Source organism: Ictalurus furcatus, chromosome 17 (assembly GCF_023375685.1).
Source record: "Ictalurus furcatus strain D&B chromosome 17, Billie_1.0, whole genome shotgun sequence".
NCBI lineage: Eukaryota > Metazoa > Chordata > Actinopteri > Siluriformes > Ictaluridae > Ictalurus > Ictalurus furcatus.
Window position 1 is genome coordinate 19795169 of NC_071271.1, and position 17465 is coordinate 19812633.

A 17465-nucleotide genomic window follows, 5' to 3' on the forward strand; every position below is an offset into this window, starting at 1 on the left:
CTTACACCACATTCACCTAACAGATTTCTAAGATCTTTCTTTTGCATGTCCCTATATCCCGGTTAAAAACAAAGGGGGATATAGCTTTTTCAGTTGCCGCCCCTCGTTTATGGAATCAATTGCCGCTGGATATCCGCCTTGCACCTTCAATTACCACTTTTAAAAAGAGGTTTAAAACATATTTCTTCTCCCAGACGTTTTAATCAAATTTTTACTATTGTCTATTATCTGTCTTTATTTGGTTTTATTCTGTTTTCTATTTTCCATTTCTTTACTCTGTTCAGCACTTTAGTCAGCTTTGTGGTGTTAAATGTGCTTTATAAATAAAATTTACTTACTTACTTACTTACACTATATATAATTTGGCTAACAAACTGTCGGCAAAACAGTAGTAAAACAACAAAAAAGGTTAAACTGAGTTTGATGATACTTTTCTTTAGTGCCTACAAAGACAAATCAGATTAAGTTTTAAAAGATTACGTCAAATCAACAGCATCCATTCAGTACCATTTCATTTATAATTATTAAAAGTGTAAAAAATACATCAACATACCAACGATCTCAGAAAGGTGTATCGTGAAATCACAATATCGATAATATATTGATATCTTGCCCAGCCCTCCTAGTTGAATACAACCTCACTTAAAATGTACTGTGTGTATTTTTATCTGTACTGAGTAATGTGTGATTATATTGCTGTATTGATTGAAGCTTGACTCTATTTATACTAGGGGAGGTATGTTTAGCCGAGTCCAGTACAGATCTAAAACACTTTCTAAACCCGATCATGAACTGCTGAGGTATATCAGATGTATTGGAGCATCACCAGTTTTTACTGGACTCAGCTGAGCAGACAGGACCACAGATGGGTTCTCCTGGTGTAAAATGGCAGCATGATCATGAAGCTCAGCAGCTTCACACAGACACATACTAGTCAAATAGCTCATATAAGAGTGGAAGCTAATCCGATCACAGGCGTGATTAGTAGGATTTAGGATTTGTTTAGCCAAATGAAACAGGACCCACTGAGAGGACATGAAGGTGTGTGATTGGATGTGTGTGTGATGTAGGAGTGAGGGTGTATGTGGATCCGTTTACCTATGAGGACCCAAACCAGGCCATCCGAGAGTTCGCTAAGGAGATAGACGCTTCCTGCATCAAGATTGAGAAAGTCATCGGCATCGGTAAGAGCTGGTTATCATTTATCAGCTTTAATGCTGACACAGCAAGAGTTTCTGTGTGTGTCTGTGTGTTAGAGCCATCAACTACTAAAATGCATATGGAGTTTAACGCATTCAAAGCTGAATGAGGCTGTAATTGTATACCATCGCAGACAGAAGGAATGAGAAGGTTACACATTTAATATTCAAAACAGTTCTACTTAAATTACATAACTTTCTTGTTTCAGATTCATTTTTATTTAATTACCAACAGCGATATCAGTAACTGTCAGATATTTAGCTACATTTAAATTCTTTTCTACTCAAATCCAAAAATCGCACCGAACTTCAAATGCCTCTGTATTGACTAAATATGCTCCCTACATAGGCTACAACATATAAGAGACTCTACTATGCGTTGGCAGTTGTTATCATTTTCTTGTAACACTTACAGAATCAACTGTGGATGTTTTGCCTTTGAATACACACGTATATGAAAATTGAAATGGTTTTCAGAAAGTAAAATATATTCTGACAGCCCATGTGTGTACGTGCAGGTGAGTACGGTGAGGTTTGCTGCGGTCGTCTGAAGTTCCCTACGAAGCGTGAGGTGTGTGTGGCCATTAAGACGCTAAAGGCTGGGTTTACCGAGCAGCAGAGGCGGGACTTCCTGAGCGAGGCGAGCATCATGGGCCAGTTTGATCATCCCAACATCATCCGTCTGGAGGGCGTGGTCACCATGTGTGAGTCTCCACCTCTTTTTTTCTCCATACTATTAAATCATTTTTCTACATTTATTGTTTTGTGTACTTACACTTGCATGCTTTTAAATGAGAAAAAATGTGTCAAAAAAAGCACAAGGTGGCATTATGGTAATTTTATCATAAACTATAATGTGTCAGATTTTTATTATTTATTTACCCACATATTTGCTATTATTATATTGTTACCAAGATCTTTGTCATATATAGAACAGGCCAAATAGTAAATGGCTTCCTAGTCACACACACACACACATATATATATATATATATATATATATATATATATATATATATATATATATATATATATATATATATATATATATATATATATATGTATATACTCCCTGCATGTTATACAGGATGTGACATAATACAGCTTTTAAAGCTTTGTAGTGCCCTAAATGTCGAGTATAAGACTATTTGTGATTCAGCCTCAGAATGGAGCAAATATGATAAGTGTCTGTTGAAAAATGTTAAAGCTGTACATGTAAAACTACTTTTGAGACAGCAAAATGTAAAAAAAAAAATATATATATATATATATATATATATATATATATATATATATATAAACTTTAAAATATATGTATAATTAGAGTAAAAATATAAGCAATATTTAGCCAATACATTTATTTAGCTCTTCTCAAGTGAAAAATGTCAGTAAACATGTAAACAAAAGTCAGTAAACATGCAATAAACATCTGACATCTTTTTTCCCTCCAAATAAGTAAATTGTTAATTTTTAATACTTATCATTTTATATTTTATTGCTTATTCTGAATAAATAAATATTATGTGTGTGTGTGTGTGTGTGTGTGTGTGTGTGTGTGTGTGTGTGTATTATGCCATAAAGCATTAACAAAAACTTTACTCTTACTTTCTCTCTATGTCACATGTACACACACATGCACATGCGCACACACACACACACACACACACACACACACAGCGCATGTTAGTGACAGATGCTGTACGTGTTGTAAAAAGCCCAGAAGATCCGGTAGCATTTCAGAGCCATTAATCAAAGTGTCACATCTAAATGTGTTTGACTGTCACCCTATAGCTTTTCCCTATAGCCTACAACACTGTGTGTGTGTGTGTGTGGGAGAGAGAGAGAGAGAGAGAGAGAGAGAGAGAGCAACAAGTGGAGTGACTCTTAATGTGTTGGGGGTAGGGGGGTTTGGGGCATTGAGTGTCACTCTATATGTGTGTCTCTATATCTTTCAGCCCTGCCGTCTGTATGTATGTGTGACTGTGTGTGTGTGTAAGAGTGGCTCTTAATGTGTTTAGGGTTTGGGGTCAGTCTGTTACCTAATATCCACCACTTAACACCCCACACCTCTACGTCCATCTCACACTGGGCCTCGCAGCCGCTGTGTGAACTCATTAACACATTTGCCTTCCTTTTACACTTAAAGTGACATTTTACAATGGTGTAACATATTTCCTCATCCCTTGTTCTTACATTTATGTGGACATTAGCAGCAATAATACCTTTGCCTGTCAGCATTATCTGATAAGTTCTGGCATTCTGTCCCATGTCTGATTTTTAGTTTGGTTTTCGGTTACACTTCTGAAGCACAAACCTGCTACAAACTAGCTCAAGCAGATGGTATATAATTGAAACTAGTTTTTTTTTTTGCATATGTAAATGGTGATTTCAAAGTTTAGTGTTAGATACCATGAGGAACTGTTTTTAGATTTCTGTTTGCAGGTTGCTATGCACAAGTATATGAAACCAGAATTTTATCAGCTAACTTGACAACTGGTGAATAAAAGACAGTGATAGCAAACATTATTGAGAAAAACAATGGATAGATTATTATTAAAGCTGGAGAGTTAAACAGGGAAGGATATGCTACTAAATACGCTATATACACTAATATAACTACAAACGAAAGCACAAAACAATAGCTACAGAACTTGTGCCAAAACACTAAGGCAAACATCAGCCAAAGACCTAAACACAGCAACAGAGACAATGGCAAAGAAACATAAACAAACGTAAGACAATGAATGCGGTGCAAACTGTGGCTAATATACACGAGTGCTCGTTAACAGGAACATGATTCAGGAGCAGGTGGTCATGTGACTGTGATGCAGTGGCTGCTGGGAACTATAGTTCAGAGTTCCTTCTCTGATTTAAATGAAAGTTATTTTAGTTATTTTACTTACCTTTACTTAGCAACGGTCAAATACATTACCAAACATCCGGATAAATACATTACCAAACATCCGGATAAATACATTACCGAACATTCAGATAAATACATTACCGAACATTCGCATAACTCCATTACCGAACATTCTGATAAATACATCACCGAACATCCGGATAAATACATTACCAAACATCCGGATAAATACATTACCAAACATCCGGATAAATACATTACCGAACATCCGGATAAATACATTACTGAACATTCGCATAACTCCATTACCGAACATTCTGATAAATACATCACCGAACATTCGGATAAATACATTACCGAACATTCTGATAACTCCATTACCGAACATTCGGATAAATACATTACCATACATTCTGATAACTCCATTACCGAACATTCGGATAAATACATTACCGAACATTCTGATAACTCCATTACCGAACATTCTGATAACTCCATTACCGAACATTCGGATAAATACATTACCGAACATTCTGATAAATACATTACCGAACATTCGGATAAATACATTACCGTACATTCGGATAAGTACAATACCGAACATCCGGATAAATACATTAACGAACATTCGGATAAATACATTAACGAACATCCGGATAAATACATTACTGTACATTCGGATAACTCCATTACCGAACATTCTGATAAATACATTACCGAACATTCTGATAACTCCATTACCGAACATTCGGATAAATACATTACCGAACATTCTGATAAATACATTACCGAACATTCGGATAAATACATTACCGTACATTCGGATAAGTACAATACCGAACATCCGGATAAATACATTAACGAACATTCGGATAAATACATTAACGAACATCCGGATAAATACATTACTGTACATTCGGATAACTCCATTACCGAACATTCTGATAAATACATTACCGAACATTCTGATAACTCCATTACCGAACATTCGGATAAATACATTACTGAACATTCGGATAAATACAATACCATACATTCGGATAAATACAATACCGAACATTCGGATAAATACATCACCGAACATTCTGATAAATACATCACCGAACATTCTGATAAATATATCACCGAACATTCGGATAAGTACATTACCAAACATTCGGATAAATACATTAACGAACATTCGGATAAATACATCACCGAACATTCGGATAAATACATCACCGAACATTCTGATAACTCCATTACCGAACATTCTGATAACTCCATTACTGAACATTCTGATAACTCCATTACCGAACATTCTGATAACTCCATTACCGAACATTCGGATAAATACATTACCGAACATTCGGATAAATACATTACCGAACATTCGGATAAATACAATACCGTACACTCAGATAAATACAATACCGAACATTCGGATAAATGCATTACCGAACATTCTGATAAATACATCACCGAACATTCGGATAAATACATCACCGAACATTCGGATAAATACATCACCGAACATTCTGATAAATACATCACCGAACATTCTGATAAATATATTACCGAACATTCGGATAAGTACATTACCAAACATTCGGATAAATACATTAACGAACATTCGGATAAATACATCACCGAACATTCGGATAAATACATTAACGAGCATTCGGATAATTCCATCACCGAACATTCTGATAACTCCATTACTGAACATTCTGATAACTCCATTACCGAACATTCGGATAAATACATTACAGAACATTCGGATAAATACATTACAGAACATTCGGAACGTTCTCTGTTAGCTGCGACAGTGTAAAAATCTATGGACAGTTTTTTTGTATTAGTAATTTGTCTGCAAGAAGAACAATCCTAGACAACAGGATGATCATTTTAAACTGTAAATGTAATCTGTAATCTCTGGCTTCCTACGAGCAACTGGCCCCATGTTGATAAAAGTGCAGACATTTTATTTATAAGTTATTTGCAACACTGCACGTTCGGTACGAGGTTAAAACAGACACACACTTAATGAAAACGATCAGTGCTTTAATTTTCCTCTCTTTTCCTGCCCCTTAGAAACCTGAAACACCTCCCGTACGTCTGCTGCTCTTTGAAGCAGGAGTAATGAATCTGAATGCTTAATTTGCATAATGTAAATGCCTGCAAATTAAATCATAATATGCAAATGAGACCACAGCAGAAGCTCAGCCCACTCTTCTGCTCCTTTGCGCCTTCTTGCGTTTTTTTTTTTTTGGTGTTTTCTTTTAAATATTGTCTTAGTGTCTCTAATTCTCAAAGCTTATTTACGCTTCATTAACAACGAGTTCACTGTGGAGTTCATGACCAAATTCAGGCACACACACACACACACTACACATGGGAAATATTGAATTTAGTCTTGTAATGTAGAGGATAAAAGGGGTGTGTCTGGGAAATCCAAGCAGGGAGGAGACGGCGGGTTCAAAGGTTAGCTGTTCCCCTGCCCCTCTCGAAGAGCTGTCAATCAAATCTGCCTGGAGGTCACATGAGAGGCCAACGGCAACAAAGATGGCTGACAATGTGTCTGTCTGGGCCTCCTTAGCTACACTTCCTCCTCACGGACACACCATTAAGCAGCTGTCAATCAGAGAGGCCGCACCAAGTGTGTGTTTTTGTAGGAGTGTGTGTAGCGATCTGGTGTCGATTTGCCCTCAAATAACAAAAGGGAATTTGTTTGGAGTTTGGATAATTCTCAGCTGAGGATAACGTAGGGGGTTATTATCTAACTACTGAATCGTCTACAAGGTGTTTCTCTATATACAGCTCAATGCAACATCTTTCAACCATTTTCTGAAAATTCAGAACTTGTTAGAATGAGCACTCGTCAATTAAATGTCTACATGTTTAATCCTCCTCAGCACAACTGTTCTAGATCAGCAGTGTTAAAAAGTCTTAGTTTTAGGTGTAAATGTTTTTATTTTACATTGTGACCTGCAAAATATTTGCAAATGGTATTTAACAGTGTTTCTTGCATTCTACAGGCAAGCCAATTATGATCATCACCGAATACATGGAGAACGGCTCTCTGGACGTGTTTCTCAGAGTAAGTGTGACGCTGGATCGGTATTGCATTAGATCTTTTTTTATACCTGAAATGAATGTGTGCGATGTGGACTCACACAACACACGTACATGAACAGAAAACTAATGTTAAAACTTAGCATAATATATTGTGAAGATTCTGGAATTTGGATATCAGTTTATTGTAATCAGTAAACTCACTTTAAATTCTCAGTTCATTACTCCGAAGATGCTAATGAAAGTGGAATAATGTAGTGATGAATCCTGAGCCATTGTCGTGACTCTTATTTCATTAGGAAAGTCAGTAACGTTTCATTTCTATACTTTTAATTGCATGGGAATCAGTTCACCCCTCTAAACTAATACTTTGTTGAAGCACCGTTTGATTTTATTACACCACTCAGTCTTTTTGGGTAAGAGTCTATCAGCGTGGCACATCTTGACTTGGTAATATTTTCCCACTCTTTCTTGCAAAAACATTCTAAATCCATCAGATTGTGAGGGCATCTCCTGTGCACAGCCCACTTCAGGTCACCCCACAGATTAGATTTAATTGGATTCAGGTCTGGACTCTGGCTAGGTCATTCAAAAACATTGAACTTCTTTTGGTTAAGCCATTCCTTTGTTGATTTGGATGTTTGCTTTGGGTCATTGTTGTGCTTAAAGGTGAAATTCCTTTTCATCCTCAGTTTACTAGCAGACACGTGAAAGTCTTGCACTAAAATCCCAGAAATGCTTCAGTGAATCCCCTGAAAGCTAACTTCTAAAAGCCAGGAACAATTGTGATTATTTAAAATCAGAATTTTGGTTCATATTTGACAGATATTAGTCATTATTTAGCACTTTAATCTCACATTTTTACTCTCAGACCCAAATCAGCCAGCTTATTTTATAAATATGATTTTAACCTGTGAGATTTCATTAAGGAATTTGTATGAGCTGGATCCAGTGAACTACGTTGACGGGCGATTTAGTTTCATGTCCTTTTTCATTTTTTCACCTTTCACAGAAGAACGATGGGCGTTTCACCGTCATTCAGCTGGTTGGTATCCTGCGTGGCATCGCTTCAGGGATGAAGTATCTATCAGACATGAGTTACGTCCACAGAGACCTGGCAGCACGAAACATCCTGGTCAACAGCAACCTGGTGTGTAAAGTGTCTGATTTCGGCATGTCCAGAGTGCTAGAGGACAAACCTGAGGGAGCTTATACAACACGGGTAAGAGAGAGACAGCATTATTATATTAATAAATTATTGTTTTAATCTTCTAGCATCTGAAAGTAGTTCACTAAGTTCAGAACCTGTATCTGTTTCATCATTTGACAACTTCTTACTATTCAGATATGCATTATTAAAAGCTGAGAATTTTTTTTCTTTTAGGATTTTTCATGTATACACTGGCCTCATAACTCTAGTGCAAAACTAAACTTCAGTCATGAAACATGTCTAGTTCAATTGAATACATTTGAGTTGAGAGGGACATTGTTTAACATTTCTAACAATTAAGACCTGATGTTGATTAATGACTGAATGATGTAATCTTGTTGGGAAAAAAAATTGAACGTCACAAAATTGTATTAGCCTTTGTAAATGTCTTGGAAGTGAACTCAGACTATTGGATCCTAGAGTATGTCTTTTCACTTTTTGCCTATTGTTCTTTTTTTTTTTATAAGCTTATGCTAATTTGTCAGTACCACAACCCGTAACGTTCATCCCAATAGCATGCAATTTAATTAAGCTAAATATATTCCAAGATAAAAAGAGAGAGAGAGAGAGAGCATGTCTGCATGTGTAGGAGGCAGAAATAGAGTATTTCACATTTCACAGATCGTCACGTATCTGTAGATACTCAGTACCAGTATATGGGTGTGAACATACGTGTAAATCGTAGGGAGGAAAGATTCCGATTCGCTGGACAGCTCCAGAAGCCATCGCGTACAGGAAGTTCACGTCAGCCAGCGACGTGTGGAGCTACGGCATCGTCATGTGGGAGGTGATGTCGTACGGAGAGCGGCCGTACTGGGACATGAGTAACCAGGATGTAAGTGCAAAAGCCTCTAATACCAGTTTTACAATTACACACTGTATAACTATTAATGGTTGCACTGCAAGTTTGCAATATCAATGAATGAACTGCTCTATGAATGTTTTTGTGCATAAGGAACACTGTTAGTTCGTTGTGGATTATCCAAAAAGCTCAATTAATATTTTCTATATTTTATGAAAATAAATGAATTAATTGATATATCTCATGCTGGGTAGGTTTGACACTTCACTGTATCTATGTCTTTATTTAAAAAAGACAAAATAAAACATAAATTGGAACGTATTTCTATCTGCACTGTGAAGTATTTCATATGTATTTTACGGGAATAATGCAAGACGGGGAATTTGGTTTCCATCCATCTTACTTTGATTGGAGTCAGATTTAGATGCTCGCCTGCAATCAATCAAGGGGGACTGCTCGCTTCGAGCATGACTGCTGCTCGCATTTGTGCGAGTGCACGGCAAAAATCAGAGGCTGTTTAGAGGCAGGCAAAAATCTCCGCATGTTAGTGGAAGATTACAGGCAAAGAAGAATTTACTTGTAAGTGATTGATTCAAATGAATCGTGACCAAGTGAGAAAAAAAAATCGTTAAGGATTTTCTGAAATGTCTGAATTGAGAAAGACAATCAGTGTCTTTGAAAAAAGGACAGTCAGTTGTCGTCTCTTATGATGAGTACAGTGATGATATATTTTTATGAATTAGATTTATGTACAGTGCATCCGGAAAGTATTCACAGCTCTTCACTTTTTCCACATTTTGTTATGTTACAGCCTTATTCCAAAATGGATTAAATTCATTATTTTCCTCAAAATTCTACAAACAATACCCCATAATGACAACGTGAAAGAAGTTTGTTTGAAATCTTTGCAAATTGATTAAAAATAAAGAACAAAAAAAGCACATGTACATAAGTATTCACAGCCTTTGCCATGACACGCAAAATTGAGCTCAGGTGCATCCTGTTTCCACTGATCATCCTTGAGATGTTTCTACAACTCGATTGGAGTCCACCTGTGGTAAATTCAGTTGATTGGACATGATTTGGAAAGGCACACACCTGTCTATATAAGGTCCCACAGTTAACAATGCATGTCAGAACACAAACCAAGCCATGAAGTTCAAGGAATTGTCTGTAGACCTCTGAGACAGGATTGTTTCGAGGCACAGATCTGGGGAAGGGTACAGAAACATTTCTGCAGCATTGAAGGTCCCAATGAGCACAGTGGCCTCCATCATCCGTAAATGGAAGAAGTTTGGAACCACCAGGAGTCTTCCTAGAGCTGGACGCCCAGCCAAACTGAGCGATCGGGGAGAAGGGCCTTAGTCAGGGAGGTGACCAAAAACCTGATGGTCACTCTGACAGAGCTCCAGCGTGTCTCTATGGAGAGAGGAGAACCTTCCAGAAGAACAACCATCTCTGCAGCACTCCACTAGTCAGGCCTGTATGGTAGAGTGGCCAGACGGAAGCCACTCCTCAGTAAAAGGCACATGACAGCCTGCCTGGAGTTTGCCAAAAGGCATCTGAAGGACTCTTAGACCATGAGAAATAAAAAGATTGAATTGAGGCCTGAATTGCAAGTGTCATGTCTGGAGGAAACCAGGTACCACTCATCACCTGGCCAATACCATCCCTACAGTGAAGCATGGTGGTGGCAGCATCATGCTGTGGGGATGCTTTTCAGCGGCAGGAACTGGGAGACTAGTCAGGATCGAGGGAAAGATGAATGCAGCAATGTACACAGACATCCTTGATGAAAACCTGCTTCAGAGCGCTCTGGACCTCAGACTGGGGCGAAGGTTCATCTTACAACAGGACAACAACCCTAAGCACACAGCCAAAATAACAAAGGAGTGGCTACAGGACAACTCTGTGAATGTCCTTGAGTTGCCCGGCCAGAGCCCAGACTTGAATCCGATTGAACATCTCTGGAGAGATCTGAAAATGGCTGTGCACCGACACTCCCCATCCAACCTGATGGAGCTTGAGAGGTCCTGCAAAGTAGAATGGGAGAAACAAAAATAGGTGTGCCAAGCTTGTAGCATCATTCTCAAAAAGACTTGAGGCTGTAGTTAGTGCCAAAAGTGCTTCAACAAAGTATTGAGAAAAGGCTGTGAATACTTATGTACATGTGCTTTTTTTGTTTTTTATTTTTAATAAATTTGCAAAGATTTCAAACAAACTTCTTTCACGTTGTCATTATGGGGTATTGTTTGTAGAATTTTGAGGAAATTAATGAATTTAATCCATTTTGGAATAAGGCTGTAACATAACAAAATGTGGGAAAAGTGAAGCGCTGTGAATACTTTCCGGATGCACTGTACTGTATAGAAAGCAGATTACCTGTGCCACACTGACCTCTGCTCCCTGTTTCCTAGGTTATAAAGGCAATAGAGGAAGGTTACAGGTTACCAGCACCGATGGAGTGTCCTGTAGCATTGCACCAGCTCATGTTGGAGTGCTGGCAGAGAGAGCGCAGCGAGCGGCCCAAGTTCAGCCAGATCGTCAACATGCTGGACAAACTGATCCGCAACCCGAACACACTCAAGAGGATGGGAGGCGAGACGAGCAGGTCGCACACACAAAAGTACATAAGTATTTCTTTTAACTGTATATCCATGCAAGTGACCAATTGGTAATAAGACCTGGATGGGATGTTTCTGTTCAAATGTGTGAAAATGTAAATTGTTGGGTTTTTCCATGAACTACTATTATCTTGTAAAAGCTGAACACCCAGTCATGGGAAGTTACTACTATTACACAGCATGTTAATATACAGAAATTGGACACCAAAGGTTGCCATATTTCCCAGAGATCATCCTTCTGACAACTTTGTAAGTCAAAATATTCAGACAGCTCAGTTTAGTCATGACACAGTGTTGATGCTTCTCATTATGGCAGAACCTTTGGAAGTCCAATTTGTGATTGATAAATAAAATGACATCATAATTTTATATATACGACATTTTTTCATAGTATTTACTAACATTTCTGACTGAAATATTGATAGTGAATTCATGCCTCTAAATTGTCTGTAAGTTAGCTAGTTCACTCTTTAGCCTCAATCATTAGCTATTTTATATTTGCAGCCTATTTTTCTGTTATAAATAAATATAAAACGTCAAATCAGTACTTACGCTTACATTTGAATTTGTGCCATCCCATATTTGCATAAAACTAGAGAAACTATGCCCTTGCCTTCTAAATGAAACACAATACTGGTCTGTTTATCCACAGGTCCCACCCATCAATACTAAACCACACCCCCTCCATTGAGCCATCCCCTTCATTCAGTTCAGCAGAAGAGTGGCTGAAAGTTATCGGTCTGGAGAAGTACAGAGAAAACTTCGCTAAGGCCGGACACAGCAGCCTGGAAAGTATTATACACATGAATCAAGAGTAAGTATTTTTACACACAAGCATACATGTACACACATATTTCAGATATGTTTTCTTAGGGATTTTAAAAATATTTTACTGACACTAATTGTCACTGATTTTTGGTTCAATTGTACATTCATACACAACTCATGCAAGGTTTCATGTTGAAACGTGCATTCTGCCATCTTCACCTCATATTCACACAGGAATTGTATTTATTTATTTAAGCCTAGCACAGTTAACCAAATCCCAAACGGCTCTTTGTTAATTATACAAGCTCACTACATAGGGTATAACATAATTGCAATGCAGAACCTATGTAGTGCACTAAATGCTATTTGAGATAAAATAGAGTGACTCCAACAAATCCCTGTTGGAAATTGTTAATTAATGGTAATATTATTTTATATTTATACACTTTTATATTTCAATAGGAAATTGATCAAGTTTATTTTAGAAATATATACAATAATAATAATAATAATAATAATTAAAATAAGGTAAGGTATAAATGGTATCTATTTATTCAGAGCACTTTTGCTACATCAAGCAACACACAAGGGGCGGCTGTAGTTCAGGTGGTAGAGCGGGTTGTCCACTAATCATAGGGTTGGTGGTTCGATTCCCGGCCCACATGACTCCACATGCCGAAGTGTCCTTGGGCGAGACACCGAACCCCAAGTTGCTCCCGATGGAAAGTTAGCGCCTTGCATGGCAGCTCTGCTACCACTGGTGTGTGAGTGTGTGACTGTGACTGTGTGTGTGTGTGTGTGAATGGGTGAATGAGAACCAGTGTAAAGCGCTATATAAGCACGCCATTTACAAGGGTTATTTAGCCACAAGATCTAGCAAAGTTTAGCAAGTTTAAGCATCAGGTGACGTTGGAAAGTGGCTTATTTTCCATTAAAAATAAGTAGAAAATATTATTTAGATTTGACTAGTATTCAAACATTGTAATTGTAACAGTACTAATCCATGCACTCTTTCCCTCATCATTTCCTCACTCTTCGCAGAGATTTGGCCAAAATTGGAATCTCCTCAAGTGCGCATCAGAAGAAAATCCTGAACAGTCTCCAGGAAATCCTGTCTGGAATACAACAAATAGAAGAGATAAAGCTTCCTGTCTGATCTGCAACAGCGCAGTTTAAACCAACATGAATGACAAAATGGAAACAAGATGGATATAATATTTTAACTACTCACGCACTTTAATTGGATACGGACAATAGCAGACAGTGGAATAGCTGCACTTTTGATGGACTAGTCTGTATCTCAAGGTCTTCCTGACTGAGGATTTCTGAAAACTGCAAAATAATACTGATATAGATTCAGGATTTCCTATCGGATTCCACTATGAAAGTGACACTTGAATGAGCAATGAGAATATTTTTGCTGGTTTTTTTTTTTTTTTTTTTTTTTTTGAATGAAGGGAAGCAACATCGTCCCCTTCAGGTCATCTTCTGAACAGCGCTCTTGTTGATGGATACAAGTTACTTTTTGGTTCATTTCTGGGTCCTCTTATATACAGATGTTTTTGTTTTTTGCTCGAGTTTGTATATCAGGAACTATTCCATTCAAGTTGCCTGGTGACTTTTGATCATTTGAGAGAAAATAAACTTTACTATCTTAAGGGAACAAAGGTCCACAATTCAGAAACATTTCTAAGAGGACTAGGAGCAGATATGCAGTGTACAAAGAACGTGTGAACCCAGGTATGATATGGCTTGAGGCTACTTTTATTTGGAGTTCCTCAAAAAAAAGTCAGAATTATCTGCAAAAACGCAACATATTTTCCAGACTATACTTTTTCAGTTTTAAACTTGCATCACATTAACTATCACCGTCATCACTATATAAAAACGTTAAGCTAATGTGAAAATTCTAACATATACTTTGCTTCACTGTACCTGCAAATAAGGCATTTTTGAATGTCCAGAAATACAGTAACTGTGTTTTCTATCTAATTTGCTTTAAATACTTTCCCTGATTTAACCTAGTCCTGTACTGTATGTCTTTTCTTAATCTATGACCAAGTCCATGTTTTGGTGGACATTTTACAGATTAATGTAGCTTCCCTAAATGATCTAAACAATCAGTTTTCTATTGTACATAAAGCAATACTGTAATAAATATCATTTGTGAAGTGCCAGTGTAAAATCTGTCTAAATATACAGTATGCCAATCTGAGAGGTGAACTGAATGTATTATAAACATGGTGCATTTTCTAATAAAATGGACAACACCTAACCAGCATCTCTCTCTCTTTTCTTCAATTCTTTCCATGCAGCATCATGAATTTAATGAGGATTCCTTCTTCCTGAATATAAATAGACTGCAGCGAGACATCCTGAGAAACTCATCACTATGTTGCGCAAAATCAAGCACACTCCACAATTTTTGGAGGAGCTTGAAATTTTTCTAAATTGCCACAGATTTTCTGCAGATTTGGGCCAAGACGCATCATGTGATGTCTGAGATTCTAGCCTGAACTGTTCTTTTTTTTTTTCACACTTGGAATTTGGCTGTTTCTAAGCAAATGCAGACAACACAAAATGGATCCATCGATGCATACGATAGCTAGAAGTTGGCTAAACTTCTAGCTACTGTAATTGGTTAGTCTTAAGATATATTCATGTTGTTTATTATGTAAGAACTAAAACACAACAGGTTGTTATAGGAAAAAAATTAACGATGTGGTGTGATCCATTACCGCTTTGAAATAAATTGTTTTCCTATAACAGCACGTCCCAAACTGTTTGATTTCAAGTGCTGTCCTCAAGATTTTCCTGTGGTTTAAAACTTATTCACGCTGACACCAGAGACTCCTTTGATAAATGTTAAAGATCTCTCATTGCAGATATCTTCACCATTTTAATAATTAGATGCTCTTCTTTATTAAATAACAATCCTTTCTTATCCATTTACTAGATTATGTAGATCATCCAAAATACAAGTCTCTATGAATGAGCTGATATTATAAAACGGATAATGTATTAGAACAAATGCATTGATATAAACTTGTGATTTGCTCTAAAAGCTGGAATTCTCTGAATTATCAGAGCTGTTCGTGTAGAAAATGAATCAACCAATTAATCGGACCAATCAGATTCAAGAATACAACAGAGCTGTGATATGTCATGAACAGAAATCAATAATGAAGGTTTGATAGACATTACACTCCTACCTTTAACAGTGGAAGCTGTTGACATTTTGTCAGTCATATTTGTTTGTAATTTGACTTTACAGACTGTCTGATATTTCAGAAAATTCACTTTTCAGCTGGAAAAAAAAAAAGATATGAATGATTTTTGTATATGCACGTAATTGAGGTAGTAATCGTACATGATGTGAACACACATGCCTGACATTTCTATTGTATTGAACTACTGGATAATACAACAAGAGCTTCAGAAAATCATTGTATATTCCATAATGGAGACATATAGAAAATCAATTTAAACGCCAAGACTGTGGCCTTAATATGTTTGGAAAACTGTCCCTGATCATCTCACCAAACTTCAGTTCCACAGACCAGATCCCAGACTCCTAGACATGAACTGTTCTTTTACATCTCTGTTGTTCCTTTATCTCTGTCCAAGAACCCAGCTCGTGTTTTGGGGACATTTCACAGATTAATGTGTTTCCCGGTACACTAAATCATTTTATATGTACATAAATCATTGTTGTTTTGCTATGACATGAATATAACTGATGAAATTCCATTGTTAAATCTGTTTTAAGCATATGCAAATAATAAAATAAAAACAGGATCTGAATGTATTACATGATGTGATGTTACTGTACATTTTGTATTAGACTCTTACAGTATGTGATTTATTCATCCAGCTTGAAATATTTCTTCCTTTCTGTATCTTGATTAAGTTAGACACGTATAACTTGTGAGTTTTATTTATGGAATTTTGTAGTTTGCAAAATAAAGAGGAAAATAAAAAGGCCGTGTGGTTCCGTGAGAATGAATACATCTGTAGTGTTACATCTTTAGCGTTTAAATGTGTTAGGATTGATATGAAGATGGTTCCCCAATTCAGTATGGGATTATTACAGTATTGTATCAAAACTTAATAGTTATACTGTAAAACTAACACTAGATAGGAATTGTTATACTGAAGTGTGATTTCATCTAAAGAATCAAATCAGAAGCAAAAACACATCTTAGCTAATTTATGTCCTATGGGGCTAGGACAAAGGTAATGTCAACCCACAACTATTAGCAACAGATGTTGTTAGGGTTATGTCAGTATTTAACATATTAATTCAAATAATAGCAATACTTCCATATTTCATTTTTAACTGGCTATGACTGCTTACATGTTAGTGAACAGAAAAATAGAAAATTATGCTAATTGTGCTATTGCTTTATTTACACCACACTGCTGTTTATACTTATAGTCTTTCCCCACCACCTCGTTGCATTATTTTTGGATTTACCCACCAAACAAATTTCATTTGGTTCTCATTAACTGAAAACACTTTGCACAAAACATGAAAGAGTTTAATAATTCTGTGGAAAATGTTTCCACGTGTGAATTTAACTGACATGATTGTGTAGTGAACCAAATGAGAATGCTCACACATTACATACTGTACTAAATATTACAATGAGGAATGGTATCAGGGTATCTGGGTCTGACCTCCTGAGTTGTTTCATGATGATCCTAAACAAGACAAACTACCACTTTCAGCTGTAACACCATCGTTATTCATGCTGCAGAGAGGAAAACCTGCACATAGTTAACCCCTTTGTGCCCACATTTCTCCCACCTTAATGTCGTGTATAGTGATGCACTACCAGTGATCGATTTGAAAAGATTTAACCTTAAGTTTCTCTATGCATGCTTTCTAAACAAAACTTCAATGATTTTAATGCCTGAAAACATCAGTAGCTGCTGAGCAAAT

General features: G+C 36.9%; 1 protein-coding gene across 2 annotated transcripts in view; it reads left to right on the plus strand.

The window, feature by feature from the left end:
* The window catches only part of LOC128620934 (ephrin type-A receptor 4-like), a 58703-nt gene extending 41942 nt beyond the window's left edge, over window positions 1–16761 (plus strand). The window contains exons 10-18 of one of the 2 annotated variants that reach the window (XR_008388196.1): window positions 1071–1184; window positions 1718–1903; window positions 7080–7141; window positions 8129–8338; window positions 9012–9161; window positions 11546–11754; window positions 12405–12566; window positions 13562–14260; window positions 14836–16761. Coding sequence is in view for 1 of the 2 variants with exons in the window: in XM_053646303.1 (XP_053502278.1) it covers window positions 1071–1184; window positions 1718–1903; window positions 7080–7141; window positions 8129–8338; window positions 9012–9161; window positions 11546–11754; window positions 12405–12566; window positions 13562–13676 (1208 nt within the window). In the remaining variant the exon portion in view is untranslated. Of the gene's footprint in view, window positions 1–1070; window positions 1185–1717; window positions 1904–7079; window positions 7142–8128; window positions 8339–9011; window positions 9162–11545; window positions 11755–12404; window positions 12567–13561; window positions 14811–14835 lie in introns of those variants that run through there. The other variant, XM_053646303.1, reaches the window with a different exon arrangement.
* Window positions 16762–17465: the final 704 nt, after the last annotated feature.